Source organism: Littorina saxatilis, linkage group LG6, assembly GCF_037325665.1.
Source record: "Littorina saxatilis isolate snail1 linkage group LG6, US_GU_Lsax_2.0, whole genome shotgun sequence".
In the NCBI taxonomy this organism is placed as follows: Eukaryota; Metazoa; Mollusca; class Gastropoda; order Littorinimorpha; family Littorinidae; genus Littorina; species Littorina saxatilis.
The window spans coordinates 11,111,499-11,130,840 of record NC_090250.1 but is presented as its reverse complement, the minus strand read 5'-3'; the positions used below and the strand labels follow the sequence as shown (position 1 = coordinate 11,130,840).

Sequence of the window (19,342 nt, the reverse complement as noted above, 5' to 3'; positions counted from 1 at the left end):
TAAACAGGCTCTTAACCTACATAAGCCAACTTAAGACTTCAACATATTGTGAAGCCTTAGATCACCACGTACAAGTCTTACCTCTTAGTACACCTAAGCTGTACATTTTAATGAATGGGAATAATCAGTGGAGCGTGTGAGTCCTGTGTGAGTGTCTGTGTTGGTTTTTTTTTTCTTTTTGTGTGTTTTTTTTTTTTTTTTTTGTTTTTTTTTTTTTTTTTTTTGTTACTCGTACCCATCACCTTCACCCTGAACATAGTGTATATAAATCACAAACGGAATTGGACTTTTATCTTTTTAAGAAAAGTGGTCCTAAGTCTTAACCAGTTTTTAACCCACGTGACTTAATAAATTACCGGCCTTTTACTGGTCCATCCCCATCTCCTATATAGAATTAAAAAACTCTCACATTTCTTAAACATATAACTTTTACTAAATATTTATAGAGTACCAACAACCCCGTCACCTCCATTCTCTTGGTTAGGTGTCCCCCCCCCCGAGACCCTCCCCCTCCTCCACTGCCTACTAGCACATCTACAGAGCTACTCCCTAATGGACACCTGTTCGTGGGACTGAAGCACCATCCATCGAGCTGAGAAGCATTCTCGAATCGCACGACTCGTAGAAACATTCATCATGACTGGCCGTGGTAAAGGAGGAAAGGGTCTCGGAAAGGGGGGCGCCAAGCGTCACAGGAAAGTTTTGCGTGATAACATCCAGGGTATCACCAAGCCCGCTATCCGTCGTCTGGCTCGCCGTGGCGGTGTCAAGCGTATCTCTGGTCTCATCTACGAGGAGACTCGCGGAGTTCTCAAGGTATTCCTGGAGAACGTGATCCGTGATGCCGTCACGTACACTGAGCACGCCAAGAGGAAGACTGTGACCGCCATGGATGTGGTCTACGCCCTCAAACGCCAGGGTCGTACTCTGTACGGCTTCGGTGGTTAGACGCATCAAGTCGCGGATCTCGCATCCACAATAACCCTTCTCCGGTCCTTCTTAGGACCACCTTCATTTTCCCAAGAGGGGCTGAATGTGTCTCGTTGCCACTGCTAACTCCTTCGTGTTTACATATTAAAACACTATTGTTTGTTATTGTTTTGTCATTGATAGTGTCGTCGTAAATCTATACAAGTGTTGGCTACGTAAACAAAAGAGAAGGAGGGAGGGCAGGGGGTTGGATGTATGATTGCAACTGAGCGAAAGGGAACTGTCAAGAAAATGATGAGAGGCAAATAAAATGATCACTTATTGATATCAAATTGGAGCGCTTCAAGCCACAGACGGGGTCAATTTGATGCCAACCAGTGTCGATAGGCGCACAAGCAGAATGGATTATGACGTGCTCATTCATTTGTGCTCATCACACAGAGCTTCACTCATAGAGAAAGGGATCCCTCCCATTGGTGTTGTGTTGCATTAGAGATAGAAAGTAACGATTTGCGGGATAGAAATAATGCATTCTTGACCATGATTTTGTAGTGAGAGTGCTCATTTTGGACAAGAAAGCCGTCCATAGGGCAGAGAGAGAAGGCAAATTGTTGAAATGCATTAGCTGTTGATGTTTGGTCAAATACAGATGACAAATAGGGGTTTGAAATGATCATATGCGCAGGGACAACACAAGGGCTGGAGTTTTTGGTTCGTTAAATGGAGTGTGACTATAGTGCGAGTACTTAGGGAGGGTGTTGAAAGGAAATGTTTATGGTTGCTACGAGTGTAACAATTAGGATGGCAACGAGAGCAGACCAACTCTTTTGGGAAAAATGAAGGTGGCTCTGAAAAGAGCCGGGTTTGGAGGAGTCGGAACCGTTGGAGGGGCAACTTAAGCACGCTCTCCGCGGATACGGCGGGCCAGCTGGATGTCCTTGGGCATGATGGTGACACGCTTGGCATGGATGGCGCACAGGTTGGTGTCCTCAAAGAGACCGACCAGGTAAGCCTCGCTGGCCTCCTGCAGAGCCATGACGGCAGAGCTCTGGAAGCGCAGGTCTGTCTTGAAGTCCTGGGCGATTTCGCGCACCAGACGCTGGAAGGGCAGCTTGCGGATCAGGAGCTCGGTGCTCTTCTGGTAACGACGGATCTCACGAAGAGCCACAGTTCCAGGCCTGTAACGATGAGGTTTCTTGACTCCTCCAGTGGCAGGGGCGCTTTTGCGAGCGGCCTTGGTTGCCAGCTGTTTGCGAGGAGCTTTTCCTCCGGTGGATTTACGGGCGGTTTGCTTGGTACGTGCCATTTCGAAGTTAGAGTCGACTGAGCGGCCAGGAGAGAGAGAGAGAGAGAGAATTTAGGGTTTAACGTCCTCCCAGGTAACTAAGGACCTATATTGGGACATGATTTGGTTATACGCTGTATTGGGGGGGGGGGGGGTGGGGGGAGGGGGGAGTGGGCCGGAGCATGATGGGTTGGAGTTGTTTGGATGTTAAAAGTTGTTTGATAAAAGGGTTTGTTATAAAATGTTGTTTCTTTTTGTGCGATATGAGCACGTACCCTTCGCCACGCGAGACACTTTGTGGGGGAGGGGGGATTAAAAGAGTTTTTTGATTCTTTATTATTTCCAAAGTTGTGTTTAAAAAATTGATAAAATTTCAGAGCCACTCTGATAAAAAGTTTTAAAAGTCCAGTTACTTCAAATTGAAGTTAATATGTCTCAGCAATTTACATATATACAGAGGTTGCCTTGCCTTTAAACATATAACATATATATACAACATAGATCTTTCATTCTGTCATTCGTACCCTAAACACATAATAGAATAAAAAAGGAATGGTAAGAGTGGACCTGAGTCCTCTTAAAGTAAAATAGGTTTGTTTATCTACAAATAATCTAGTAAATTAGTTTTAGTTTATTCATTAGGTGTCTTAATTTGGGTGAGTCTTGGTGTGCGGTGCTCGGTGACCCACCCTCAAGAAGAGGCGGGGAGGGGAGGGGGGATGAGGTTGGAGGGAGGGGGGGTAACGGGCCCGTCGCTCCCGTTGGGCGGACACCGGCGGGACGCGCACACCAGATAGGCGAGAGGTTGGAGTATGGTGGTGAGGAGCGTCTCTTTTTATATGGGTGTTTGGTGTGCGGTGCACAGCTACTCCCGTGCCAGGTGGAGCAGGGATGCCCTTCGCTCCCGGCGGGGGGGTGCTGGCGAGCTCGCACACCAACTGAGTAGTTGGAATATGGTAGAGAGTATAATGGGTAGACGCCAGGACACGAGCCCCCTTCCTTCTGGGGTGGGGGTGGAGTGGGGGAGGTGTGGGACAGGGACGCGTACCTACTGTACGCACAGGGAGGTGGGGGGGATGGACCGGTTTAGAGCCTTTTTGTACCCGGTACTGTGTTTTAAGCCCGTCCGTTCTGTTAGGCTGGGGTGAAGGTCGGGGGCTGTGGGCCCGTCGCACTGGGCTGTGGCTTCGTCGCACTATGCAGGAGAGATGTTGGGGCATGGTAGTTGAGCTATTTTTGGACATCGCCAGTGCTCCGGCCCCCAGTGGGGAACCGGCCAATGGGAGCGCTCCCTTGTGGGGCGCAGGCATTTGGAGGGTATCAATATACTGGCTACGTCGTTTAGATATGTAGAACTAGTTTGTTTTTAGAACCACTTCCCGAGCGGTGATGTGTATATTGTTTTGCAGACCAGTTTAACATGGCTCCACCCTAGGTCTTTATGATGATGGAGACATTGTGTAGGTGTGAGATTGAGTGTTTTTATGTGTTCATGTAGCCTGTGAAAGTATGTTGTATGTGGACATGCCGTGAAAATGTGGTGAAAATTTACAAGCTCTCCGCATGCGCAGAGGGGTTTAATAAATGTGTATAAACAGCTGTTTGTTCTGATTTTCCTGAACATGGTTAGTAGAGAGAGGGGGAGTACAGGGAACCTGTCCCTCTCTTCCCCTTGATTTTGTTCCTTGTTTAGTAAGTTAATAATTTTAGAGCTGGCCTCTGACAGGGAGACTTTTAAGTTTATGACAAACTGTTTATGTAAGAGTGCGGCTTCCTTCGCCGCACAGTCCGCTAGGTCGTTTCCTCGTATGCCTGTGTGTGAGGGAACATACTGGAGTTGTAGTTCGGTCCCAGTGATGATAATTTGATGGGCCAGGAATTTAATCTCTGTCTGAATTTCTGATCTGTTTTTTGTTTCTGACTGGAGTGCTTGGAGGGAGGATTTATAGCAGCCAGGAGAGAGAGAGAGAGAGAGAATTTGGGGTTTAACGTCCTCCCAGGTAACTAAGGACCTATATTGGGACATGATTTGGTTATACGCTGTATTGTGGGGTGGGGGGGGTGGGGGGAGGGGGGAGTGGGCCGGAGCATGATGGGTTGGAGTTGTTTGGATGTTAAAAGTTGTTTGATAAAAGGGTTTGTTATAAAATGTTGTTTCTTTTTGTGCGATATGAGCACGTACCCTTCGCCACGCGAGACACTTTGTGGGGGAGGGGGGATTAAAAGAGTTTTTTGATTCTTTATTATTTCCAAAGTTGTGTTTAAAAAATTGATAAAATTTCAGAGCCACTCTGATAAAAAGTTTTAAAAGTCCAGTTACTTCAAATTGAAGTTAATATGTCTCAGCAATTTACATATATACAGAGGTTGCCTTGCCTTTAAACATATAACATATATATACAACATAGATCTTTCATTCTGTCATTCGTACCCTAAACACATAATAGAATAAAAAAGGAATGGTAAGAGTGGACCTGAGTCCTCTTAAAGTAAAATAGGTTTGTTTATCTACAAATAATCTAGTAAATTAGTTTTAGTTTATTCATTAGGTGTCTTAATTTGGGTGAGTCTTGGTGTGCGGTGCTCGGTGACCCACCCTCAGGAAGAGGCGGGGAGGGGAGGGGGGATGAGGTTGGAGGGAGGGGGGGTAACGGGCCCGTCGCTCCCGTTGGGCGGACACCGGCGGGACGCGCACACCAGATAGGCGAGAGGTTGGAGTATGGTGGTGAGGAGCGTCTCTTTTTATATGGGTGTTTGGTGTGCGGTGCACAGCTACTCCCGTGCCAGGTGGAGCAGGGATGCCCTTCGCTCCCGGCGGGGGGGTGCTGGCGAGCTCGCACACCAACTGAGTAGTTGGAATATGGTAGAGAGTATAATGGGTAGACGCCAGGACACGAGCCCCCTTCCTTCTGGGGTGGGGGTGGAGTGGGGGAGGTGTGGGACAGGGACGCGTACCTACTGTACGCACAGGGAGGTGGGGGGGATGGACCGGTTTAGAGCCTTTTTGTACCCGGTACTGTGTTTTGAGCCCGTCCGTTCTGTTAGGCTGGGGTGAAGGTCGGGGGCTGTGGGCCCGTCGCACTGGGCTGTGGCTTCGTCGCACTATGCAGGAGAGATGTTGGGGCATGGTAGTTGAGCTATTTTTGGACATCGCCAGTGCTCCGGCCCCCAGTGGGGAACCGGCCAATGGGAGCGCTCCCTTGTGGGGCGCAGGCATTTGGAGGGTATCAATATACTGGCTACGTCGTTTAGATATGTAGAACTAGTTTGTTTTTAGAACCACTTCCCGAGCGGTGATGTGTATATTGTTTTGCAGACCAGTTTAACATGGCTCCACCCTAGGTCTTTATGATGATGGAGACATTGTGTAGGTGTGAGATTGAGTGTTTTTATGTGTTCATGTAGCCTGTGAAAGTATGTTGTATGTGGACATGCCGTGAAAATGTGGTGAAAATTTACAAGCTCTCCGCATGCGCAGAGGGGTTTAATAAATGTGTATAAACAGCTGTTTGTTCTGATTTTCCTGAACATGGTTAGTAGAGAGAGGGGGAGTACAGGGAACCTGTCCCTCTCTTCCCCTTGATTTTGTTCCTTGTTTAGTAAGTTAATAATTTTAGAGCTGGCCTCTGACAGGGAGACTTTTAAGTTTATGACAAACTGTTTATGTAAGAGTGCGGCTTCCTTCGCCGCACAGTCCGCTAGGTCGTTTCCTCGTATGCCTGTGTGTGAGGGAACATACTGGAGTTGTAGTTCGGTCCCAGTGATGATAATTTGATGGGCCAGGAATTTAATCTCTGTCTGAATTTCTGATCTGTTTTTTGTTTCTGACTGGAGTGCTTGGAGGGAGGATTTAGAGTCTGTGCAGACTACTACTGCGAACGGTTTGTTAGTAAGGTCATTTACGTAGGAAAGCGCCATATAAATGGCGAATAATTCTGCTGTGAAAATGGAAACACCATCGTTTAATTTAAACCTTTTAGTAATTTGGAGGTCGGGAATTACAAACGCACAGCCCACTGAGCCGTCGCTTAATTTTGACCCGTCCGTATATACTTTTAAAAAGTGTACATACTTGGTGTTTATCAGCTCTTTAGCTACCGATCCCGCAAGCAGGGGGTTATCCGATTTTTTTAAGTCTATGGGTAGACTGTCCGCAATAGATGGTATTTCGAGTAGCCAGGGGGGGTGCATAGGAGCGTTGTGTCTTACTATATCTTCAGTCTCTAGATTAACTTTTTTTAGGATTGGTTTGGCATACTCCCATATTGGGTAGATTTTATCATACTGTCTTTGGGATTTCTCTCTTAGCCAGGTATACTTTATGTTATTAAACTGGGTGAAGTCGTCTGTCAGTACTTCATTTGTGGGGTTAGAGTCAGTTGCCGTGGCTCTTAATACATATTGTGTTGCCCGCAACTTTCTTTCTTCAGCTAGGCTTAGCCAGCCCACCTCATCATATGTTGCTTTGTTGTTTGCCGATCTGGGTATATTGAGTGCAATTTTTAGGGCTTTTAACTCTACTGTTTCCAGCAGTTTAAGGTCTGATTTAGGGGCAGCGAAAAAGGCTTCTTGGCCATATGTGAGGCGTGACCGGACAAGTGCTTTAACTATGTCTGTTAAAAACTTCTGTCCCCTGGCCCATGGTTCCGCTCGCAGAAATTTTATCACGCTAATTACTTTGTTTGCTTTTTCTACAAGGTGGTTTATGTGGGGGCCCCAGAGCAGGTTTCTATGAATGACGACCCCTAAGAATTTCACGGTTTTGCTTGGTTTTAGTTTAGTGTCACCCACTGTAAGGCGACAGTTATCTAATAACACTTTATGCCTGGATACAACCATGAATACTGTTTTCTCTGCAGAGAGGTCGAAGCCATTTAGGTGCATGTAATCTATCAGGTTATTTACCTTGGTTTGAAAAGGGTTCATTTTGGGTTCTGTTTTGTTATAAATTCTAGGTTTTTGTGTGTCAATGATGACCATATCGTCTGCATACAGTAGGACGGTTGCACCTTTCACGTCTACTAGGTCTATGTCATGGAGCATGACACTGAAGAGAATCGGAGCAATTATACTGCCCTGGGGTACCCCCATTTCTAAGGGGTGTGGGTAAGAGAGAGCGTCGCCCACTTTAACCTGCATGGATCTACCTGTTATGAAATCTTTAATAAAGTTGTACGTGTGGCCTGTGATTCCCAGCCGCTGGATTTTAACGAGTAGGCGGGCGTGCCAGACGGTATCGTAGGCCTTCTTTACGTCGAAAAAGGTAGTTAGTAGGGTTTTGTTTTTACTTGTTAATGTTTTTTTCATTTTTTCCACCAGCCGTACCACGTGGTCTGTGCAGGATCGTCCTTTACGAAAGCCTGCCTGGCAGGGCGGAATAATGTTATTTTTGTCAAGGAAGTACTCCATCCTGTTTTTGATAATACGTTCATAGATTTTCCCTAAGTGGGGGGTGAGTGAGATCGGTCTGTAACTGCTGGGAAGGTTTTTGGGTTTCCCTACTTTGGGGATCGCCACGACTTGTGCTTGTTTCCAGGCTATAGGAATTTTATCATTTTTCCAACATGTATTAAAAAAGTCAGTTAGAATACTTACAAAATGGTTTGGGAGTTGTTTTATCATACTATATGAGATTCTGCATGATCCGGGGGCCTTCTTCGCCTGCTTTATTTGTTTAATGGCCTTCCCGCATTCCGAGACAGACATGGCACAGTTTATGGGATTGCTATTATCTGGCTCTGGGTGTTTAAAATCTTTTTCCATTTCAGTACGGAAATGCAGTTTGTCTGGTTCCATGTACTTTAATTTACTAACCCGGGAGAAGGTCTCAGCCAGCACGTCCGCCTTATCCCTGTCTCCTACCGTTAATCTGCCGTTATCGTTAAGGGGTTTATCTGGAAGTTTAAATCTACCTTTGTGCTGTTTTATCTTTTTCCATACCTTACTGGAGTCTCTATATGATGTTATGTTTTCTGACACGAAGTTTGACCAGTCCTTCAGCTTGGCTTGGGCAGTTACCTTACTGCAATTTCTCTGGTGATGTTTCATCAGGTCATAATTTATGTTATTTTGATTCTTTAGAAATCTTTGGGTGATAAGGCGTTTGTTATCTATGGCTTCCTGACATTCCTCATTCCACCAGGAGGCAGGCTGGGTTTTACCTGTGAACTTTTTAAATGTTTTTTTAGGTATGCTACGGTCAGCTGCGTCTATAATGCAGTTTCGCAAGTTGTTATAATATATTTCGATATCGTTATCTTGAACGTCCTCTGCTGAGGGTTTTTGTAGTAGCTGTTGAAAAAGCGACCAGTCCGCTAAGTTGTAATTATACTCTGCTTTCCTATTTTTATTTTCATGTCCGGGGTCAATGTTATACAGGGTAGTCAAAATAGCTAGGTGGTCGGATTGCAGGGTGTCTGGAAAGACTGTCCAGTCAGAATTTAGGTAGATGTCCGTGCTGACCAGGGACAGGTCTATGGCAGAGGGTTTATGATTGTGAACGTCCGGTATCCGAGTAACGGAACCGTCGTTTAGTAATTGTAGAAGAGAGTTATTTATGTTGTCAGCGAGGTGGCTGGTTTTGTTTTTAACATAAGGGTCCCACATGTTGTGATGGTCATTAAAATCTCCCACTATCATCCAGTGGCCTGCATTTTCGTTTAGCTCAGTCAGCCATGCTGAATCCTCTATTTTGCTGCATCCCTTAGGATAATAAACATTTACTAAGTTGATTTTTTTGCCGTATTTTGATGGTATCTGGACGGCACAGGAGTGTCCGAGTGGGTTAGGTGTTACCGGCGATTTTATGGCTTCGTACGATAGCCCGCACTTAATATATGTTACCACTTTTAGCCATTTGCCTTTGTCTTTAAGGTCAATAACAGGTGGGTAATAGAAGCCCTCCAGGTTTGGTAATTTGTTAAAATAGCATAGGGGAGACTGTATACAGAGGACGTCGCATTTATTTTGGCTTAAAAATTGGGTCAGATACAAGATATTTTTATTTAGGCTGCGACAGTTCCACTGTAGTACTGTTAGGTTTTTACCGCACGGTAAAATATTTTCTTTCCCTGTTTTTCCTGCCATTATGGACACTAGAATCGTAAATATTAATTGCGCTTTATAGAGCATGTTAACTGTTCGATGTTGCTTATTATGCATTATTTCTAATGTCTTGAATTTCTCGTGCGCTGAGCTCCCTGCTTCCAGCCAGGGCACCCAGTGCCAGTAGTTTTTTGTCTGGTGAGGTATGTACTGCCGGTTTTTTAGTTAAAGAGAAATAAACGTCTTCAATGGATTTGATCAAGAAGCCTGGGTTTTGTTGCTGTCTGGCCGCTATCATAAAGCTGAGGCACATTTGCACGAATTCTGTGGCCTCGCCGTCTGGAGTGTTAGTCGTGAGTTCTTGTTGTTTTTGATTTTCTTGCTTTTGTAGTATTGCTGTGGCTAGTTCCTTTTCGGTTTTTAGTTTTTCTGCCCTGAGGATGTCTGTGATGCTGGTCTCTACTTTTTCCATCACTCGGGTGTAAATGTGGTCTATTGCTTTTTCTATAGTGTCTGAGGATGAGGGGATTTTGTTTGTCTGTGTTTGTTCTGCGTGTGTGCGTTGTGTTCGTGGCTCGTGTCTGATTGATTTGTCTATGGCTGTCTGTCTAGGTTTGGGTGGCACGTGGCTGTTAGACTTATTTGAGGTTGTCTGTTTGGATATGCGTGGTGGGAGAGGTTGTCGAGTTTCCCCCAGCTGTGTGCGCCTGAGCGCCTTTGCATATCCCTCCGCAGGGGTGGAGGTGACTTGGTTATGTGTGTGTGTTTGTGTTTTCCAGAAGCTATCTATTTGTGCGGGAGAGTCCCGTGTTTGTTTTTCTTCTTTTTCCTGTTTCTCATTGAGGATTTCTTTTCTCGCGCGCTGCATTGCCTCGGAGTAGGGTATGTAAGACTGAGAGCGGATCGTGTTTGCTCTCAGTCTTACCCTATACTCCGGGCATCCCATGTAAGCGGCGGAGTGTCCACCGTGACAGTTAACACAGTATCTTTTTTGTTCGCAGCCCCCTGCCACGTCGTGGTCCCTGCCACCGCATCTAGCACATGTCTTTGTTTTTGCCCGGCACTGTGGACCGCTATGCCCAAATCGGCTGCACCGCCCGCAGCGTCTGACTGGGCAGGCGAACGCCTCGAGGGGAAGCTCCTCCCCCTCGAGGGTTACACTGTCTGGCAGAACAGCCGTTCTGAATGTGATTTTGATAGCCTCGGAGATGTCTCCTTTTTTGTTTTTTAATCTGACTATTTTTTTGATGGCTGCCAGGCCTTTCTGGGCAGTCTTGCCTGATTCCGACTTGATGTTTACTCGGATGTCCATCCGTAGGATTTCATTTTCAGAGTGTTCCCTAGGGATTCCTTTGACAACGCCCTCGGTCGTGGCTTCCGGAGCGAAGCATTTAATTGTTACGCCACCTAGATCAGTGATCTTAGTAAGTTTGTTTTGCTGGTTTTTGCTGTTGCAGCCCACTAGCCATCTCTCGCCCGCCAGGGGACGGAGAGAGAGCACCGGGCCCACCGCTGCCTGGATTGTTTTGAATCTGTGGAGGCCCAGCGCCCTGAACGTGGCGGGTCCCTCTTTTGTATCCTCCAAGATCACAGGGTGTTCAAGGAAGACTGGTGTGACTAAATTTTCCCTGAACAGATTTCTTCTTACTGGTTTTGGTTTTGGTTTTGTGTGTTCCTGGTTGTTGTTTTTTTCCAGGTGCGTAGGTTTTGGGTTTTGTTCCTGATCTAGGTTTTTGGACTTTTCTGGGTCCAAGGTCAAGTTTTGTCTTTTATTTGGGTCCTGGTCATGGTCCTGGTCATGGTCATTGTCTGTTTTTTCAGCTCCTGAGCTGGTGTCAGGGATTTGTTTTCTCTTTCTTTTTCGTCCGCGCGAGTCCGTGAAAGGCTCATCATCTTCTCCTGGGGGGTGGAGGGGATCAACGTCCCACTCGTTTATGATCGAGGCGTCGGACATATCTCCGTCGCCATCGGTCTCTATATTTGTGTCGCTGAACTCAGCCATGGTGGACGGGGGAAGGAGGCTCCACTCCCCCTCTCTCAAACGTGATGAGTTCAGCGGGAGCTCAGCTAAAAAACTGTGGCTAAAAGTACTATTCCACCGCGCACTCATTCATTCAGACGAGACGAGACAAGACAAGAACAGAGACGAAAACAAACATCAGAGACAAATCACATAGACTGGACAACTAGACAAGGCAACGCTATACAGACATACTTTATGCGTTAAAAGCTTAAACACAGTTAGGGACTAGAATTTCCGTTTTATTTTTTTTAACAGTAGAGGGAGAATAATGGGTGGCAATGACAATGGCGGGGATGTTAATGAGAAATGAGAGATGGTGCACCTACCAGAGAGGGGGACACCTAAGTTCTATCTACAATTTTGAAATGGTGGTACGGATTTAAACAAAAGAAACCCTAAGCTAAATCAGTCGACTACAGAACCTAGAATGGCGGCACCAAGCAAAAAACCCTACCTTGCAGCAAAGGCTGCTCACTGTTTGAAAAAGGTGGAGAAAAGAAAAGGGGGTGTGGCAGTGTAGATAGTAGTTGCGCTGTAGTGGTGAGTGAAGTGAAGGCGACTCGTAGCTGGTGCAGTGCCCCAACGAACCGACTCTTTCCAAACCGTTCAAAACTTTTCGGGGAGTGTCTCCGTGACGTGAGCGTTTTTTCCTGACTGAGTGTCAAGAAGTCAAATTGCGTATGAGCAGCCAGGAACTAGAGAGACGTTTTATATGGGAAAGGCATTCGCAGCCCTGGCGCGCCGCTCTGATTTTAGCCAATGAAAGCCGTGGAGACATCAGCCGAAGATTCAAGCAACATTACCGTACAGGGCCACTTTTTGGGGGGTCTCTGTGCTGTGCTGTCGTGCGTGTGTGTGTGTGTGTGTGTGTGTGTGTGTGTGTGTGTGTGTGTGTGTGTGTGTGTGCCGTCAAAAGTACCAGGTACAAAGTATGATAAAGAAAGAAAGGAACGTACAAACTGACAAGCAAGCACACAAAAATGAAACCTTAACACACGCGTGCACAGCTCACAGCTAAATAAATGCTGAGGTGAACGCTCTTGTAAAAAAGTGTGTATGTACAAAGACGAGTTCTTTACATGTTATACGAGCAGGGCGCGCAAGGTGACAAAAACGAAAGAAGCAGTTGTGAAAAAGTGAAGTGAACACTTTTACGAGCGGCACACGTTTTGACAGTAGGAATTTGAGAGACAGCGAAGGAGAGAACATATGCTACACATAAGAGGCTGGCGACTTTGTGCAAAGTAATGGGTGTGCCGCTAATTAGTGTTAGAAAACTGCAACAGAGTAACAGGTATTTTGTCCGTTGTGTCTGAGTGGCGAGGTAGGCGTTTGATTTCTCTGTTTATTCACGTGTTATTTTAACCACAAAGAACTACAACAAAGAACAACAAAGAAAGAACACCATAAAAGTACCAGATATATTTTGAGGGTTGGTAAAAGTTGGTTGAGTTTTGTGAGATGCGTGAGATATATAGTAAATGATTTGTAGGATGACGATGACGATGACGATGACGATGACGATGACGATGACGATGACGATGACGATGTAGGTAGCAAGCCAGTTTTGCGGTGATAGCGGTTTGATGCAGTGACAGTGCTGTAGTAGACAGATTGTAGTGACGCCGGCCGGCGGATATTGATGACACTAATTTGACGGTTGACAAGTGATTTTTTTGTTTGTTTATGTAGTTTTGGTTATTTGTTGGATGTTTACTATATGCTTATACGCTTTTACATTATAATGGGTAAATATTATAATGGAGTTTTGTCCCCGAGATAGATGTTGGATCCGTTGGATCCGTTGGTTCCTTGACTACTAAATTAAATATAGGGAAGGAGAGAGAGACATTGTTGTGTACATGTATTGTGTATTGTGTATTGTGTATTGAGTGTGTATTGAGTTGGTTCGTTGGCAACGAGAAATTCATCTCTCTCTGGAAAAAGTGGGTGGTCCTGAGAAGGACCTGTGTGTTTTACGTTTGCCGGTTTGGCCAAACAGCAGTTTTAAGAGTCTACTTGCTGCTGGTGTACTTGGTGACGGCCTTGGTGCCCTCACTGACGGCGTGCTTGGCCAGCTCACCGGGGAGGAGGAGGCGGACCGCGGTCTGGATCTCCCGACTGGTGATGGTGGAGCGCTTGTTGTAGTGGGCCAGTCTGGAAGCTTCAGCGGCGATTCTCTCAAAGATATCGTTGACGAAGCTGTTCATGATAGACATGGCCTTGCTGCTGATGCCAGTGTCGGGGTGCACCTGCTTGAGCACCTTGTAGATGTAGATGGCGTAGCTTTCCTTCCTCTTCCTCTTGCGCTTCTTGTCGCCGGAGCGAACAGCCTTGGCCTTGCCGGCCTTCTTGGCGCCTTTGGAGCTAACTTTGGGTGGCATGGTTGATTCGTCTGCGGGTTGTGAGTCGCAAAAGGTAGCGCCGCCGAGGATGATGCTTCTGTCCCACGGACATGCGTCCATTAGGGAGGGGATTTGTTCGTACGCTATTGGCTTTGGGAGGGAGGAAGGAAGGGGCACCTGTCTACAAGGGAGGTGCAGAATTGAAATCCGCTATAAATTAGTGATAACATCTGTTGGATAAAAGAATATGGTAAGGGAATATATTTTCACACGCTTGTGGTGGGGATGGGCCAATAAAGGAATGTATATTTATTTTTTCCGCTGTTAAAATTGATAAAACTCAGGACCACCTTATCATAAAAAATAAAAGTCCGATGGAGGGATATAAACACTATGTACATGATGATGGTGATTGATATAAAGGGATAGAGTTAAAGGTTTCATTCTCGCGCACAAAACAGCGAGAAGACAAAACATAAATACAACGAGTAAATTTAGAGAGGAACAACCGTTCTTCTGGTGATAAAAAAGAGAGCGGCCGAGGCCGCCGCCGGATCAAAATGCCCACAGCTTTTGATAAAATAGCGTGTATTCTTAAAAGCTGAGTATAAAAGCTTTGTTTGGTGTTTACCGTCGCCTTCAACCAATCAAGGTTATATAGCGACGGGAATATTGTTACAACAGTTTATTAAAATGTTATGGCTAAAAAGGAACAAGTATGAGTGTGTGTTGGTGTGCGGTGCACGGCACCCCGCCCGCCAGGTGGAGCAGGGGACGCCCTTCGCTCCCGGCAGACGGGTACCGGCGAGATCTCGCACACCAACAAAAAGGTCTGGTGTACAGTCACCCGCCTGTAGGGTGGAACAAGCACTGTCCTTCGATCCCCACTCGGCGGGCGCTGGTACACATAATATGGTGGCGAATGTTGAGGTGTGGTAAGGTTAGGGCGACGTCTCAACACAATCCCCCGTCCTCCTGGGGTAGGGGTGGAGTGGGGAAGGTGGGATAGGGAAGTGTGTACCAACCTGTACACACTGGGAGTTGGGGGATGGACCGGTTGAGAACCTTTTTGAACGCGGCACTGTATTTATAGCCCGTCCGTTCTGTTAGGCTGGGGATGGTGAACGGGGGCAGGAGACGTCTAACCCTAAGGTGCGGCAGGAGTGTGGACAACGGCAGACTACACCCACGCTCCCATGGTTGAGTGGTAGACCGATCGACACATCAAAAGAGAGTGCGACCAGCCCAGGTCTTTATGTCTTATTAGGTAGTCCTGCGGGCCTAGTCCGAAGGCAAGGCCGTGATCGTGCAGGACTCTACAAGAAATGATATTGGCGTTGCAATTTTCAAAAATGTGGTTATAGCTGATGGGAGACCCGCACGAGCACAATGGTTTAAAGATTTTAAACTTTGTGGCTCTAGTGCGGAGTCTCCTAAATATTTGGGTTAGTGCTGAGGGGAACGTGGGTGTCTCAAGTTTAATAACATGGTTAGGTACTAAGGCCCTCCCTGCTGCATAGAGCTTGGAGTAAACCTCCGGGAGGGAAAAGCCTACGTCTGTGGTCACATCAGGGGACCCTGTCGCCAATTTGGCGGCAGCGTCAGCCATTTCGTTCCCCGTGAGCCCTACGTGGGACGGAACCCACTGTATGTCCACGGGGGTGCCAGCAGAAATAATTTGATGGCAGATTAATTTTATATCGTATAGCACCTCCATACGGTTACTGGAACCGTACAGAAGCGCTTGTACTGAGGACAGAGAGTCAGTGCATAAAACTATACTATGGGGGTTAACTGGAATATCATTAATGTATGTGAGGGCCATAAGAATGGCAAAAAGTTCAGCTGTAAAAATAGACACTCCGTCATTCAGGCGGTAGTGTTTAGTGACTTTTAGTTCCGGGATGACAAAGGCGCAGCCTACCCTCCCATTATCCAGCTTAGAGCCGTCTGTAAATATCTTTAGGTGTTGGGAAAATTTCTTGTGAAGAAGGTCATTGGCCAACATGGCCAGAAAATGAGGGTTATCCTGCTTTGTGGCCTCCGTCCCCAGGTCGCAATGAAAAGCAGGCGTTTCAAGCAGCCAGGGGGGGTAAGGAGGAACAGGTATTTTTTCAGGTATGACTTTATTAGTTATGCTGTGGTTTATGATGGGTTGAATATAATTTATCAGTGGCTGACACCTTGTCATCACACGGAGACCCCGTTTATTTGTAACTGGCATATTTTCATATTGTGGGAAATCTTCTAGTACATCGTCTACCGTGTTGTCCACACGTCCCGCACGCACATAGTAACGCGCAGCGCAGAGGCGGCGTTTGTCATCAAGACTCATCCAGCCGGCCTCCTGGTACACAGCCGAGTGGCTGGACCAGGGGAGGAGCCCCAGCGCTATGCGAAGCGCCTTGCACTCCACCCCACGGAGGCGGCCTAGGGCCTCTGCGCTGGCGGAAAAGAAAGCCTCCTGACCGTACGTCAAGCGTGATCTGATCAGCGCATTGACGATGGTCAGGAGAAACTTTTGGCCTCGGGCCCAGGGTTCACTATTTAGTATTTTTAATATACCTAACGCACGTTGGGCTTTTTGGACGAGATTTTCAATATGGACAGACCATGAAAGATTTTTTTCAACCGTAACACCTAGGAATTTTACGGTGTTACTTGGTTTGATGATTTTATTGTTTACAGTTATAAAGCATTTTTTATGGAGAAGTTGTTGTCGACTAGCGACGAAAAAAACAGTTTTCTCAGGGGCTAGGGCAAAACCATTTAAGGTCATGTACCCACATAGATTATCAACATTGGTCTGGTAGCTGTCCATAGAGATCTCGTCCTTTCTACCTTTGGCCCCTCTAGGAATAGGCTTTTTGGTATCCAGGAGGGCTAGATCGTCAGCATAAAGTAGGACGGTCGCTCCCCCCACGTCCACACTGTCAATATCGTGCAACATAATACTGAACAGGGCCGGGGCGATAATACTCCCCTGGGGCACCCCCATGTCCAGTTTATGGGACGCAGAGAGAGCAGAACCGACTTTAACGTGTAACGTTCTGTCAGAAATAAAGGTTTTAATGAAATTATATATGTGGCCTGACAGGCCAATATTTTTAAGCTTTTGGAGTAACCTGTTGTGCCAGACACTGTCATAGGCACCCTTTACATCAAAAAAGGTACCTAGCAGTGAGTTAGTTTTATAGGCTAGAGTTTTCCTTATGCGTTCAACAAAATTGACAACATGGTCCGTGCAGGACCGGCCCTTTCTAAAGCCGGCCTGGCATTTAGGTATTATGTGATTCCGCTGGTAGCGCCGCCAAGCCGACCGCGCTCTTTTATACAGTGCGCAAACACTCGCGCCGGCAGTGCCGCCAAAGGGGCGCTCGCCATTGGTGGATTTTGCCGTTGACTCGACGTGCAGTTGGAGGGCTAGTGATGGGTATAAAAGGGGTCGGTCGCGTCGGCGTTGGCATTATTGGATTCGTTCGCTTTGCGTACGAATTTTTCAAACATCATCCAACTTGCATCATGTCTGGTCGCGGCAAAGGAGGAAAGGTTAAGGGAAAGAGCAAGTCTCGCTCGTCCCGTGCTGGACTTCAGTTCCCCGTGGGTCGTATCCACCGTCTGTTGCGCAAGGGCAACTACGCCGAGCGTGTGGGTGCCGGTGCCCCCGTGTACCTGGCTGCCGTGCTCGAGTACTTGGCCGCTGAGGTCCTGGAGTTGGCAGGCAACGCTGCCCGCGACAACAAGAAGACGAGAATCATCCCCCGTCACCTGCAGCTGGCCATCCGCAACGACGAGGAGTTGAACAAACTTCTGTCGGGTGTGACCATCGCCCAGGGTGGTGTGCTGCCCAACATCCAGGCTGTGCTTCTGCCCAAGAAGTCCCAGACCAAGGCTCCCGGTGGCAAGGCATAACAACTTTGCCTCTTTCACCTTCTTCTACAACAGGTCCTTCTCAGGACCACCTATTTTTTCCCAAGAGAGATAGACGTCTCGTTGCTTGCTTTGCCAGTGAAAAAGTGGTGTTGTGTTGTTTTGGTTTTGTTTTTTGTCGTCAATGTCCCAGCCGTTTTGGGGGTTGTTATTACTTATAGCCACTACACAATTCAGACGTAAACAACATCATTACACATACACAAATTCAATAATAATCAGCATCACAACAAGTCGTCATGAAAGTGCGAATAGACCAAGGGTTAAAATTAATAAACCCTCATTACATTTAGTCAAGTTTTGACTAAATGTTTTAACATAGAGGGGGAATCGAGACGAGGGTCGTATGTATGTATGTATGTATGTATGTATGTATGTATGTATGTATGTATGTATGTATGTATGTATGTATGTATGTATGTATGTATGTATGTATGTATGTATGTGTGTGTGTGTGTGTGTATGTGTGTGTGTGTGTGTGTGTGTGTGTCTGTCTGTGTCTGTCTGTCTGTCTGTGTCTGTGTGTCTCTGTGTGTCTGTGTCTGTCTGTGTCTGTCTGTCTGTCTGTCTGTCTGTCTGTCTGTCTGTCTGTGCGTGTGTGTGTGTGTAGAGCGATTCAGACCAAACAGACCGATCTTTATGAAATTTTACATGAGAGTTCCTGGGAATGATATCCCCGGATGTATTTGTTTTAGCAATTTTTTTATAAAACGATCCAAATTTACGTTCATCTTATTCTTCATCATTTTGTGATTCCAAAAACATATAAATATGTTATATTTGGATTAAAAACAAGCTCTGAAAATTAAAAATATAAAAATTATGATGAAAATTAAATTTTCGAAATCAATTTAAAAACACTTTCATCTTATTTCTTGTCCGTTCCTGATTCCAAAAACATATAGATATGATATGTTTGGATTAAAAACACGCTCAAAAAGTTAAAACGAAGAGAGGTACAGAAAAGCGTGCTATCCTTCTCAGCGCAACTACTAACTACCCCGCTCTTCTTGTCAATTTCACTGCCTTTGCCACGAGCGGTGGACTTACGATGCTACGAATATACGGTCTTGCTGAAAAAGTATTTTTGCCTTACGCGACTTGTTTTATTATTATCAGGCAGAGGCTGCTTTGTGCCATCCAGCAAATCACATAGATAAAGTCATATCAGGAACATACATACATACATACATACATACATACATACATACATACATACATACATACATACATACATACATACATACATACATACATACATACATACATACATACATACATACATACATACATACATACATACATACATACATACATACATACATACATACATACATACATACATACATACATACATACATACATACACAATGTTGTACAGATGAAAATAGTCAAGGCATGCACAAATCACAGCCACAAAAACGCTTTTGTCCAACAACCACATGCACCACGGGTGCCTGCCTGAACCCTGCCTACGGTAGGTGATCGCGTCAAAACAAACGTGGATGACAAGTGAATGTGAAGCCTAATTGATAAGGTGAATCCGACGGGCGCTGTGGCGGGGTGGTAAGACGTCGGCCTCTAGTAATCGGAAGGTCGAGGGATCGAATCCAGGCCCGGCCTGTTAAGTGTGGAGATTTTTCCGATCTCCCAGGTCAACTTATGTGCAGACCTGCTAGTGGCGTATCCCCCTTCGTGTGTACACGCAAGCACAAGACCAAGTGCGCACGGAAAAGATCCTGTAATCCATGTCAGAGTTCGGTGGGTTATAGAAACACGAAAATA

The 19,342-nt window shown here is 46.1% G+C and overlaps 4 protein-coding genes across 4 annotated transcripts; 2 read left to right on the top strand and 2 right to left on the bottom strand.

Annotated features, from left to right (window-relative positions):
• The first annotated feature begins 571 nt into the window (after positions 1-571).
• LOC138968103 (histone H4) lies at positions 572-1,248 on the top strand. Its single transcript, XM_070340666.1, has one exon. The coding sequence runs from the start codon at positions 637-639 to the stop codon at positions 946-948; it is 312 nt and encodes a 103-aa protein (XP_070196767.1). The 5' UTR covers positions 572-636; the 3' UTR covers positions 949-1,248.
• Positions 1,249-1,730: 482 nt separating this feature from the next.
• Positions 1,731-2,236, bottom strand: LOC138968101 (histone H3). Its single transcript, XM_070340665.1, has one exon. The coding sequence runs from the start codon at positions 2,234-2,236 to the stop codon at positions 1,826-1,828; it is 411 nt and encodes a 136-aa protein (XP_070196766.1). The 3' UTR covers positions 1,731-1,825.
• Positions 2,237-13,231: 10,995 nt separating this feature from the next.
• LOC138968100 (histone H2B, gonadal) lies at positions 13,232-13,705 on the bottom strand. Its single transcript, XM_070340664.1, has one exon. The coding sequence runs from the start codon at positions 13,664-13,666 to the stop codon at positions 13,298-13,300; it is 369 nt and encodes a 122-aa protein (XP_070196765.1). The 5' UTR covers positions 13,667-13,705; the 3' UTR covers positions 13,232-13,297.
• A 3,232-nt stretch (positions 13,706-16,937) lies between these two features.
• LOC138968099 (histone H2A-like) lies at positions 16,938-17,829 on the top strand. The gene has a single exon (XM_070340663.1). It carries the CDS (start codon positions 17,057-17,059, stop codon positions 17,537-17,539), a length of 483 nt encoding a protein of 160 aa, XP_070196764.1. The 5' UTR covers positions 16,938-17,056; the 3' UTR covers positions 17,540-17,829.
• Positions 17,830-19,342: the final 1,513 nt, after the last annotated feature.

Bases quoted from the DNA above. Each gene is read 5' to 3' on its own strand.
- LOC138968103 (XM_070340666.1), top strand. From the start codon at position 637: ATGACTGGCCGTGGTAAAGGAGGAAAGGGTCTCGGAAAGGGGGGCGCC.
- LOC138968101 (XM_070340665.1), bottom strand. From the start codon at position 2,236: ATGGCACGTACCAAGCAAACCGCCCGTAAATCCACCGGAGGAAAAGCT.
- LOC138968100 (XM_070340664.1), bottom strand. From the start codon at position 13,666: ATGCCACCCAAAGTTAGCTCCAAAGGCGCCAAGAAGGCCGGCAAGGCC.
- LOC138968099 (XM_070340663.1), top strand. From the start codon at position 17,057: ATGGGTATAAAAGGGGTCGGTCGCGTCGGCGTTGGCATTATTGGATTC.